The 12,033-nt window shown below is 48.0% G+C and overlaps 1 protein-coding gene across 2 annotated transcripts; it reads right to left on the bottom strand.

Moving 5' to 3' along the window:
• Nucleotides 1-706: 706 nt before the first annotated feature.
• RPUSD3 (RNA pseudouridylate synthase domain containing 3) lies at nucleotides 707-6,760 on the bottom strand. Of its 2 annotated transcripts, XM_011998579.1 has the most exons (9): nucleotides 6,632-6,760; nucleotides 6,208-6,344; nucleotides 4,966-5,010; nucleotides 4,751-4,850; nucleotides 3,433-3,540; nucleotides 3,267-3,351; nucleotides 2,915-3,038; nucleotides 1,918-2,057; nucleotides 707-1,065 (listed from the first exon to the last, which is right to left on the bottom strand). In XM_011998579.1, exons 1-9 carry the CDS (start codon nucleotides 6,754-6,756, stop codon nucleotides 874-876), a joined length of 1,056 nt encoding a protein of 351 aa, XP_011853969.1. In that variant the 5' UTR covers nucleotides 6,757-6,760; the 3' UTR covers nucleotides 707-873. The 2 variants fall into 2 exon arrangements, with proteins under 2 accessions (XP_011853969.1, XP_011853970.1); XM_011998580.1 differs by lacking the exon at nucleotides 4,966-5,010.
• Nucleotides 6,761-12,033: the final 5,273 nt, after the last annotated feature.

Here is a 12,033-nt window from a genome sequence, read left to right as displayed (position 1 = left end):
AGCTTCGATTACAGGCACCTGCCACTGTGCCTGGCTAATTTTATATTTTTAGTAGAGACGAGGTTTCACCATGTTGGCCAGGCTGGTCTCAAACTGCTGACCTCAAGGGATCTGCCCACCTCAGCCTCCCAAAGTACTGGGATTACAGACATGAACCACAGCACCTGGCCAAAATTTCAGTTTTATAAGATAAAAAAGTTCTGGAGATGGTGGTGCTGGTTGCACAACAATGTGAGTATACTTGATGCCACAGAACTGTACACTTAAAATGGCTAAAATGGTAAATTTTATTTTGAGACAGGGCCTTACTCTGTGGCCCAGGATGGAGTGGAGTGGCATGGTGCGATCTCAGCTCACTGCAACTTCTGCATCCCTGGCTCAGGTGATCCTCCTACCTCAGCCTCCCAAGTAGCTGGGACTACAGGCATGTGCTACCACGTCAAGCTAATTTTTCTATTTTTAGTAGAGAGGGTTTCTCCATGTTGCCCAAGCTGGTCTGGAACTCTTGGGCTCAAGTGATCCACTGCCCCTGGCCAAGATGGTAACTTTTATATGTATTTTACCACACAAACACACAAAAATCTAACATCTCCCAGCTAGAATCAGGATGGAAACCACCAAATAAAAAGACTACATAGTCAACTCAGCAGAAAGCAAGATCTGTAATAAACATTTACTTTCTTAGCAAATCCTCAAAACCATAACATGAGGTAGGAACTTTTATTATCACAAGTCCAGAGAGGTAAACTTACTTGCTCAATGTCACACAGCAAGCAGGTGGCCTGTCCAGGATGTGATCTTAGGTTTGTCCGACTGCAGAGCCCCCACCCTCACTTTCCAGTGTGTGTGAGGGGGTCAGGAACAGAGGGAGGACTATTGTAAGCGGAGCCCCAGGCACTGTAGGGTCCTGGAGAAATAAGGGGGCAGTGGTGCCAGGAGCTCGATGGGGGTGTCCCTGGCCCTGGTGCCTGGGAGGAGGAGCCGATGTAGGTGGAGGTGCAAGGGCAGCTGGGCAGCCTGGGAGGGGGTCAGGTGGAGACGTCTGAGGAGGGCTTCATCCAGGACCTGGAGCAGAGAGGTACGTAGTGTTGAGCCCCACATTTTCCAAGCAGCTGGGTACCCACCTCTAAGGGAAATGGGAGTAAGGTGGGCGCTTCCTCTATTCCCCACTGTTCTGCTGCTGTTAATCACTTCTTCTTTATACACAGATGTGCACATTCATACAGGCACTCACACTGCAGCAGAGACTGTCTAGGGGGTCACCCAATCAGTTTCCTCCTAGGCACACGCCTCAACTCCATTTCCCAGCCCTCTCACAGCTTGGTGAGACGTGAGTGAGCTCTAGCCAAGTGAATGTAGGTGGCAGTATGTATGCCACTTCCACACCTGGCCCAGAAAAGCCTTACCCACTTGAACCTACACTGTCTCCCTAAGCCTTACCCACTTGAACCTACACTGTCTCCCTTATCTGGCTGGATATCAACAGCCTGGGTCCCTGAGTACTTACTGCTTGGAGCAGAGCCCACTCCCGTTATTTGACCTTAACATGAGGGCACAGTTCTTGTGTTAAGATTCTGGTAGTCTGGGCTTACTCTGTTAGAGCAGGTAGAGGCATCTGGTGTCCTAATACATGCATGCCTTTGACCCTTTGTACCAGACTCAAAGAATGGCAGACTTAAAAGGGTTTTAGAAATCAGCCACATCAACTCCCTTATTGAACACACAGACAGAATGAAGCTCAAGAGAGTGTTACTTGCCCAAGGCCACACACCAAGATGTGGGTACAGATACAGCCTTGGGAGCCAAAAGGGCTGCCTCCCAGTAGTCCCAAGCTGCAAAGATAAGGTCTTGAGATGCTGTCCATGCTCACCTCTCCCTCCACCCCTCAGAAAGCAGCAAGCAGGTGGGCTGGAGTACCTGTCTTTGGGGCTTGGTGCTCTCAGCTGGTAGCAGAAATCGCTGGCCCAGGACAGTGCCCACACGGGCAGAGTATGTGTGGTCCCCAAGCACAGGGCAGAGCTGTAGTACCATGTGTACCTGTAGTTGACTGGAGAACACTGGGCAACAGGAGAGCCCGGAGAGACAGTGGGCAGCTGCTCGTTCTGTCCCACCCAGTATCACCCCTCCTGCTTTCCTTTGGGGAAACACCACCCCCTTTCTCAGATCACATGTTTCAGTGAGGTCGGTACTATGGCCCCTGCATCCAGAGAGGGACACACAACACGTCAGGACGACCACAGCTATCAATCTGCCTGGCTGTGGGATCCACTCATGATGAGATGCAACCCTGATTTAACTGCTGAAGCCACTAGCCATAAGGACTGTTTTTTCCTGCTGGGGTGCTAGCCTGAAGCTGCCTCCTCTAGCTGGGCCTGGTCACATACACCTCTGGGGGCCATCAAATGCTTCCCAGGCTGCTGTTGATACCACCATCTCCCCAGCCCCTTGCCCCCTTGAGCCAAGTGCAGTTTTTTGTTTTTTTTTTGAGACGGAGTCTCATTCTGTCTCTCAGGCTGGAGTGCAATAGTGCAATCTTTGCTCACTGCAACCTCAGTCTCCCAGGTTCAAGTGATTCTCCCGCCTCAGCCTCCCAAGTAGCTAGGATTACAGGTGCATGCCACCAACCCCACGTAATTTTTGTATTTTTAGTAGAGACGGGGTTTCACCATGTTAGCCAGGCTGGTTTTGAACTCCTGACTTCAAGTGACCCATCCGCCTTGGCCTCCCAAAGTGCTGGGATTACAGGCGTGAGCCACCGCGACTGGCCGTGCCTGGCTAATTTTTATAGTTTTTAGTTGAAACAGGGTTTCACCATCCCTGCCAGACTGGTCTTGAACTCCTGACCTCGTGATCCACCCACCTCAGTCTCCCAAATCAAGTGCAGTTTTAAAGGCTGGCTGGGGTGCAGACCTACCTGTCAGTGGCTGCAGCTGGACCAGGGCACAGCCAGAGCCTGTGGCTACCACACGAAAGTGACTGAGAGTCTTCTTGACACCTTCCAGGATGTCCTTTCGGGATGGGGCCTTCACTGGAACTGTCTGTGGTGCCAGTCAAGAGTGAACAAGCCTTACACAGGCCTGGGAGCTATACCCAGACCCTCCATGCTCCCAACAGACTCTGGGCAGGGCCACAGTATAGGCAGTGGTCAACTGCCTGTTTTAGGGGACAGGAGAGCCAGCCTTCCCAAATCCATACCCCTGACTCCTCTCTGTAGGGTACTGTATCTAGAAGCATCCCTCCTCTTCCCTGCCCAGACCCGGACTCACAAGATTGACCCCATCAATGTGTTCCAGTTTCAGGGCAGCCTGGATCTTCCCCTCCGAAGCAGTTGGGATCCCATTAGTGACAGCACTGAGGAAGGGGCAGGAGGAGGTCACACAGTGGCTTGCTGGGCCCTCCCCACCACCTTAAGAACCTCCCAGCACCTCTCACCAGTAGGTAGCTGTGGGCCTCTGGGCTCTCTGTGAATGGGTGAAGAACTTCTGGAGGCGACTAGCCGTCTGGGGACAGCTGGAGAGGAGTACAAGCCCAGAGCTTTCCCTGGAATAAGGAGACAAATTACACAAGTTAAAGTCCCTTGAACTCACCCACTAAAAAGGAAACTCTTAGGAAGGAACACTGACCTGCTTCAGGCCAAACACTAACACCAGGACTATAACCTAGACCACCTCCTGAGAAATAAGTAAGGTTTCCCCTTCTTTGATATCAAGACTTTGTAGCTTAATGTGTTTCTCATTTTTCCCCAGCCCCCAGGGAGCTCAGAGCCAAATGTCGTAAGGATTGTCTACCATGTGCCAGAACTCTACTAGAAATTCTGTACATAGTAGCTCTTAAATAAGTTCCCCACAAAAAAGCTCATGAGTTTGTGGAACTGCAGAAATATTTAATCTCAAGTACCATCTTTAATTGATGGCAGTTAGAGGAAAGAGTATCATGGATCGACTAGCAATGCCTGCCACGAGTACAGTCATGGAGAAATGACTGCATACTAAGCATAGGTATTATTTTCTCTATTTTACCATTAGGGGAACTGAGGCTCAGGGAGGGTTTTGTTTTGTTTTGTTTTTTTGAGACAGGGTCTCACTCAGGTTGTTTAGGCTGGAGTATAGTGGCAGGATCTCAGCTTATTGCAGCTGCCATCTCCTGAGCTCAAGTGATTCTCCCATCTCAACCACCCGAGCAGCTGGGACTACAGGCATGTGCTACTATGCCCAGCTTGTGTGTGTGTGTGTGTGTGTGTGTGTGTGTGTTTCTTTTGTTTTGTTTTTTTAAGTAAAGATAGGGTTTTGCCATGTTGCCCAGGCTGGTTTTGAACTCCTGGACTCAAGCAATCCTCCCACCTCGGCCTCCCAAAGTCCTAGCGATTACAGGCATGAGCTACCATGCCCGGCCTCAGGGAAGGTTTTGTTGTTGTTGTTTTTCCAGAGATGGGGTCTATTTTGCCCAGGCTGGTCTCGAACTCCTGGGGTCAAGTGATCCTCCTGCCTTGGCCTCCTAAAGTGCTGGGATTACAGGCGTGAGTCACTGTGCCCAGCGTCAGGGAGGTGTCATGCTTTGCCTGGTATCACACCATCTGTACTTGAGGATTTGAACCCAGAGTCATCAGCTTCCTCCTCTTCACTGTACTTGTATCCACCTCTACGATCTCAAACCTTCGTATGGAAAATGTGTCAGCATATCCCAAAGCAGCTGTTTCCCCACCACAGATGGATGCCTGTACTCCTAGCTTCCTATCACCCCTACCACTTACTTCCCAGATGCTCGGACAACCTGAAGCTCCTGCTCCCCGAGCCCCAGGGACTGGCTCAGCTCTGGCAGCACTGACAACAACGTCAGCTCTCCTGATTTTCCTGGAAAGAAAGAAAGAAAAATTACAAGAGGCCAAAGCTTCACGCCTTCACTTTTCCCTCCCCAGACACAAAACCCCCTTCTGCTGCATTCCCTTCCCACATACCCGGCCTGTACCTGTCACTGGTAGACCCTGTGGCTTGTTCAACGTCACTAGAGGTCCTGAAACATACATCACATGAACATCAGCAAAAGCAACAGTAACCCTTTATGCAGCACTTAAGAATTTCCAGAGCACTTTCTCACACATCTTAGCACATGGCCCCACCACGACTCTCAGACGTGACTTATCTACCGCACACCAAACTGAACTGCTTTCTGTTCCTCTGCCACCTCAGAGCCTTGGCACTCACTGTTTCCTCTGTCCCCAAATTTCTCAGGTCTGGCTCCCTATCACCTTGGCTCAAATGTCACATCACAGAGAGGTCTGAATCTCCAATCCAATGTCTGCCCTCTTCCTACAGTTCCTCACCATTAGAACATCCTGTTTTAGTTTACGCATAGCACTTATCACTAGTAACTTGTTCATTTATTTTCTGACACCCATTTCTCCCATTAGAGAGAAATCCATTTCTCCCTTGAGAGCGGAAACCCTATCTATCTTTTTCAGCACTGTATAGCCTGCCTAGAACAGTGCCTGGAACACAGCATATGTTTAAGAAATAGTTGAGAAAAGAAATAAATCACTGAATGGAGAGTGGGGTTCAGAGAAATTCAGTTATTTTCCTAAAGCCACACAGCAAGCTGATCACAGAGCCTAGATGTCTGACTCAAAGCCTGTGTTTTGTCTATCAATAAACAATAATTTGTTGTCATTTTTTTAGACTGAGTCTTGCTCTGTTGCCCCAGGCTGGAACGCAGTAGCACCACCTCGGCTCACTGCAACCTCTGCTATCCGGGTTCAAGTGATTCTCCTGCCTCAGCCTCCCCAGTAGCTGAGATTACAGGCGGACGCCACCACACCTGGCTAATTTTTGTATTTTTAGTAGAGACGGGGTTTCACCATGTTGGCCAGGCTAGTCTCGAACTCCTGACCTCAGGTGATCCGCCCGCGTCAGCCTCCTAAAGTACTGGGATTACAGGCGTGAGCCACCGCGGCCAATAAGCAATAATCTAGTATAGCAACTCCTGTAACTGAGCGCCGGCTATGTGCAAGGCTTGATAGTTATTTGCATCCTCTCCCCACTCTTAACCCTACTGCATCATGGCAGTAAGGTTAAAAGCGGGGAGAGGGTGCAGATTAGGTGGCTCGTCCCAGCTCATGCTGCTAGTGGGAGGCAGAAGCAGGGCTGATCCCGTGGCTTCACTCCGCGGCAGTCCCCTCCCGATCCCTGTGCGGCCGTGCCTCTCACCCCTCACCTTTCCGGTCCACCACGGCTGCCCGCAGCGCATCAACCAACTCCTCCCGACTGAGGTTTTTTGGCAGCAGCCCCGGGAAGGGCTGGTCCCCGAGGGGCCCCGACCGTAGGCGGGAGCCGCGGGGTTGCCTGTGATGCCTGGACAACGAGGGAGAAGCAAAGGGAGTCATTCCGTCCCGAGGAGCCGCCCATTCCTATCTCCCGACGCCTCTTCCCAAAACCTGCGGCCTCTGACAAATGCCTCACAATGTCTAGGCTGACCTCGAAAATTCAGGTACGACCGGTCCCATCCTACAGTCGAGGGCACCGAGGCTGAGAGAGGCCAAGGGGCTGTTTTCGGGTAACATCTACCTGATGCAGATCCCGCACGTGCCTTCCCCCTGCCCTAGCCTCCGTCCCGCATGAGGGAGGGGGTACTTAATCACCGGGTTTCGATGCCAAAGCCTGCGTCCTCGGGCGCTGTGCTTACAGCCAGGCCCCGCCGCCAGCCACTCCAGATCGGACCCAAAACACGGCGGCCGTCCATCTCCCGAGTCAGTACAGTGCGCATGTGCTTTCAGAGGCAGCGCCACGCTCCAGCCAGCGCGCTGATTGGTCAGCTTGAGTGTCAATCGGAATGGTGACGAGGCGGGACTCAGAGCCTGCGGAGGCGGGCTTTTCCTCCGCCCAGGAAGGAAATGCGGCATTGCGGGCCTGTGCTTTTAGGGAGAGCTGGGGAGCCACGAATTTGATCTGTTCAGAAAACGTGTCTTGGCCGGGCGCGGTGTCTCATGCCTGTAATCCCAGCACTTTGGGAAGCTGAGGCAGGCAGATCACAAAGTCAGAAGATCAAGACCATCCTGGCTAACACGGTGAAACCCCATCTCTACTAAAAATACAAAAAATTAGCCGGTCGTGGTGGTGGCCACCTGTAGTCCCAGCTACTTGGGAGGCTGCTGCAGGGGAATGGCCTGAACCCAGGAGGCGGAGCTTGCAGTGAGCTGAGATCCGGTCACTGCAGTCCTGCCTGGGGGACAGTGGAAGACTCCATCTCAATAAATAAATAAAATAAAATATACAGAGTCCTCCTTTTTCAGCAGTGAGTAACTCAAGGCCTTGGTGGTTTTGGAGGACAACTGCAGCTAAAGAGTCAATTTGGGCCTAAAGGACTGATAAAGTTTATGATACGTCTGTCATGCTAGCAAAGAAGTCATTAGAAACACTACAGAAGGTCGTGACAGAGGTTGAAATGCCTGCTATTCCAGTACCAAGAGCAATAGTGGAGGCAGAAAGTCCCAAATTGACAAGCAAGGGAATTAGTGGAATAACTCTTCTTTGTCATGTCGGTGTCATGAGGGGAATAGGAAGCTCTTCGGTCCTATTTGCAAATTGAATTTTGGGAGTAAGGAAAACTAGTGTGCATATTCCTGTCCAATTAGCAGGTAGACACATGTAGGTGGAGGAGCCACAGAGGAAGAAGAGACCTTGTGCAAGGCAAACTGGAAATGCAAAGTAAAAAGATGAGATGGAGTACTGTAGCAGGACAAGCCATAGACAAAACTCCTCACACACTGAGTTAAAGAAGGAAGGGGTTTATTCGGCCAGGGGCATTAGCAAGACTCCTGTCTCAAGAGCCGAGTTCTCTGAGTGGGCAATTCCTGTCCCTTTTCAGGGGTCACAACTCTAAAGGGGTGCATGTGAGAGGGTCATGATCAATTCAGTAAGCAGGGGGTACGTGACTGGGGGGCTGCACGCACCGGTAATTAGATCGGAACAAAACAGGATACGAATTTTCACAGTACTTTTCTATACAATATCTGTAATCTATAGATAACATAACGGATTACGTCAGGGGTCAATCTTTAACTACCAGGCCCAGGGTGTGGCGCTGGGCTGTCTGCTTGTGGATTTCATTTCTGCCTTTTAGTTTTTACTTTTTCTTTATTTGGAGGCAGAAATTGGGCGTAAGACAATATGAGGGGTGGTCTCCTCCCTTATTCCCCCCCTTTGAGACTCTTAATAGTGGGAGTTCTCACTTATTTTTACTACCTGTGTCTTCTTGCAAGACAGATCGATAGTGATTCATATAGTACACTTGTGCTGAAGCATTTTGGTGAACAAAGGTAGCGATGAAGCTTTTTGTCATTTGAAGAAGTACAGGTAGCAAACAAGGGAGCAGTAAGCATGTTCCTATTACTGCTATAACTCTTGTTATAAGAGTTTTAAATCCTCCTAGCACTGGGAACCATTTTCTAAACATGGCCCCAGGATTAAATCTATGCCACACTTGCACAGGCACATGTGCCAGTTTTGTCATATCTCTAACTATGTCTTCAACTACTTGTTCTTGATTATCTATGTGTAGGCAGCAATTAGTAAGGTTAAATTTCCTACAGACCTCTCCTTTAGGTTCTAGCAAGTAGTTGAGAGCTAATCTATTTTGATAGATAGTATTTCTCATCTGAGTTTCTTGCCAGGCTAGAGTAGTCAAGGCTCTGCTGGTTTTGTTAGTGGTTATTTTTAAGACAGCTTGTAACCGTATGATTTGGTTGATCATGTAAATGGGGGTCCAGTATCCCCACGAGCCGTCTTGTGCCTAAGTAGCCAGCCTATAATATTGTATGATTCTCTCAGGGGACATTTATCATTTTTTCAATTTCCTATAACTATGCTTCTCTTTTCACGGGAAGCATAGACAGGGAAGCCCAGGAGTTCGCCTGTTTTTTATGGGCAGTAGGAAGAAAGATGGTTTAATAGTGCCAATAACACAACTACCCGCCTACTGGTCAGGTAATTTGGCGTAAACTCTATACCTACATATCCAGTATAATCCAGTGGGGGCTGACCAGTCCTGGTGGGACTCTGGGTGGGTCCACACGATTTGCAACTTTGGGAATTTACTAAATGAATTTCTCTATGTGTGATTGGAACTCCACTAAGTGACTGTTTTTGTGGTACTATTATACAGTTTCTATCTCAGACAACTAAGTCGTCCTACAGGGTGGGTGAATTCTTTTCCTTCTCTAGCTATGCAATTTGTCCAATAATTGAGGTTTTAGAACCCAGAAATTATCAGGGTGAGTCTTTTGAGCCGGGAATTAATCAGGAACTGGGTCTGTAGGTACTAATTCTCAGGTTTCCCACGGCCATTGATCTCCCATTACAGTTCCTCCACATACATAACATGAAGTGACATTGAAAGACTGGGCTACATGCTTGGCTAATTGCAAAAACAAATTTCTTATTTTTCCTTGAATTTCTGGTACTGGCACATTTAGTTCATCATAGAAGGTTTGAAACACTGGCTCAGGAGAGTGTTTGTAAATTTCTCCTGGAACCAAGATATTTACTTGAGGATCCAGTCCTGCTGTGTCAATTCCTAAGGTCACATGCTCCTCTTTTTACCAGCGAGGATGAAGGGGGTTGGTTATTACTAGCTCTGAGGGGTTATATTGTCCTTTGGTACAGGAAGGGCCATTTTTTCCTTTCTGAAGGTGGACTGGATCCATTTTTTTTTTTTTATCCAGGTGGCCTAAATGACACAAGACAAGTATTTATATTTATTTCTACGCAGTCCTAATTTATGACAAATGTACTTATTTTCTGCCATATAGCCTCTTTTCCAATTAAGAGAACAACACCTTATTCCTAACTTATTACTATTAATAACAGCACAGGCATCAAATTTTAAGGTGACTTGTTTGGGCACCTTTTTTTCTTCTGCTTTGGCTAAGACTTTACTCCTATTGTTTATGAGCCCCTACTAGTCCTTAGTCCTTAATCTTGTTTTAAAAACTGTGATCATGGGAGGCTCAGATGGGTCATAACACACATTAGGTTGGTCATTTCCTGGGCTACATACCTGGTATAGAATAACATGATACAAACAAGTTCTTTTTAGAGTTCCAGTACACTTATAATAACCACAAAATAATAGGACCATAGCAACCTTTTGTCCTACCTCAGTGACTTGATATGTACACTGGGAACAGTCCTCAGTCTGAGGAAGTTCAGTTGAAGTCCTTACTGTAAAAGTCCAAATTTTAAGGAAAATGAGTCCTGCGATGAGTTTCCTCATGCTTTGGCTGTGCGTGGACCAGTCAGCTTCCAGGTGTGACTGGAGCACCGCTTGCCGTCTTCTTCAGAGTCACTTTGCAGGGGTTGGCGAAGCTGCTCCCGTCCACGTACTGCTCACAGTCTACTGATGTTTAAGGATGGTCTCGGAGGTTGGGCCTGCTAGAATAAACTGAGTCCAACCCCTCTACACAGTTATGTTCAACTGGGCTCTCTGATACCAGGAGCAAGTTGGTAGGGTTTAGGCTGTTGCAAACTTTAATGGTTATGTGGGGATTTTCACATAGCAAGCTTTGGTACTTGGTTAATCTAGCATTTGTTAACCAATGATGTCCTTTGGTAGTCATTAAAGTTACCACAGCATGGGGGGCCTTTATATTCAGGTTTTGCCTAAGGGTTAGTTTATCTGCTTCTTGTGATAACAGGTCCGTTGCTGCTAGGGCCCGTAGACCTGGGGGCTAGCCTTTGGAAACCCTGTCTAGTTGTTTTGAGAGACAGGCTACTGACCTTGGCCAGGGCCCCACAGTCTGGGTTAAAACTCCAACTGCCATTTTTTTCTCTTTCTGACACATAGAGTGTAAAGAGTTTTGTCAGGTCAGGTAGCCTCAGGGCTGGGGCCGACATGAGTTTTTCTTTTAATTCATGAAAAGCTTGTTGCTGTTGGTTGTAATAGATGTAGTTTATCTAATCTACATTTTTATTAACTGTCACCTACCAAAATATTGACTCAAATCCTGCAGCTATTTGATTTCAAGCTTTAAATTGATCTGGTATTCCTTGTCGGACTCTAATTGCGTCTAAATAGACACGAGAGTTGAAAGACCTATAAGGGGCTTCTCTTGCTTTACAATAGCTCATTTTTTTTTCCTTCTGGTTGATGAAATGCCAGGGTGAAAGGGATAGCCAAATGGACTAAAGTACAAATGCCACTCCAGTTATTCGGCAGAGTGCCCAGTAAAGGTCCACCACAATACCACCACACATCTGCTTGGGGATGAACAAGGGCTGACTGATTGATAACCTCTTGAAAATTCTTAAGCGCACTGCATCCTTCCAGGTCTCCAAGGAACACTAAGTTTCCTCCCTGTCGTGAGAGACATGAAGTGAACTTAGTGTTGGGAGACAGAGGCTGGATGGCCCTTGGGGGCTGATCCGCAGGGTGCCGGACTTTGGGATATAGCAGAGAGAGCTTGGCACGACTTATTACTCCAGGCTGTAGAATCCTGGAAAAGAGCTACTATGCAGCCTACACCTGGTCGACTGGAGGACCACCTTAGTGGAAAGGGGAAAATCTGGGCCTCTGGCCTGCCATGTGCACAAGCATAACAATTGCTTTTGTTTAATGTACAGATGGAATATTTGATCCATTTTAACCAGGCATTTGCATCTTGGTGTCTTGTCTTAATTGCTAACATTTGTTTTAAGTCTTTAACTTCTATGATCCTCTAGTAAAATGGATGTATGGTTTTAGGAAATTACAAAAACTGGTTGGGGCAGTCCATCCTTGCTCTTTAGTGGCCCACAGAATGTTGGACCAACTATGGCATGAAAGCTCTACATTGAGGGGCAGGACTCCTGCATTGGCACTGAGGTCTTTATCAAAATCTCCCCGGATTAAATGGTCCTAGTTTACTAATGCCCAGTCTGAGGACAGTCAGGAGGGACAGAAGTACTTTTCTGAAGTAGAAAGCTGTCTTTGACTTGGGAAGTCCTCACATGGTATAACAAGGCAAGCATTAAATGCAATAGTTTGAGGTGAAATTGACTTGGTTAT

Source organism: Mandrillus leucophaeus, unplaced genomic scaffold (assembly GCF_000951045.1).
Source record: "Mandrillus leucophaeus isolate KB7577 unplaced genomic scaffold, Mleu.le_1.0 Scaffold576, whole genome shotgun sequence".
NCBI classification, from domain to species: domain Eukaryota; kingdom Metazoa; phylum Chordata; class Mammalia; order Primates; family Cercopithecidae; genus Mandrillus; species Mandrillus leucophaeus.
Note: the sequence above shows the minus strand (reverse complement) of the source record. Positions and strands in the feature narration are given on the sequence as shown.

What these genes read in the sequence shown, in the direction of transcription:
- RPUSD3 (XM_011998579.1), bottom strand. Translation starts at nt 6,756, where the DNA reads ATGCGCACTGTACTGACTCGGGAGATGGACGGCCGCCGTGTTTTGGGT. An exon ending in GGCTTTGGCATCGAAACCCG is followed by an intron (nt 6,345 to 6,631) that starts GTGATTAAGTAC and finishes CTCGTTGTCCAG; the next exon opens with GCATCACAGGCAACCCCGCG. An exon ending in ACATTGATGGGGTCAATCTT is followed by an intron (nt 3,039 to 3,266) that starts GTGAGTCCGGGT and finishes CTGGCACCACAG; the next exon opens with ACAGTTCCAGTGAAGGCCCC.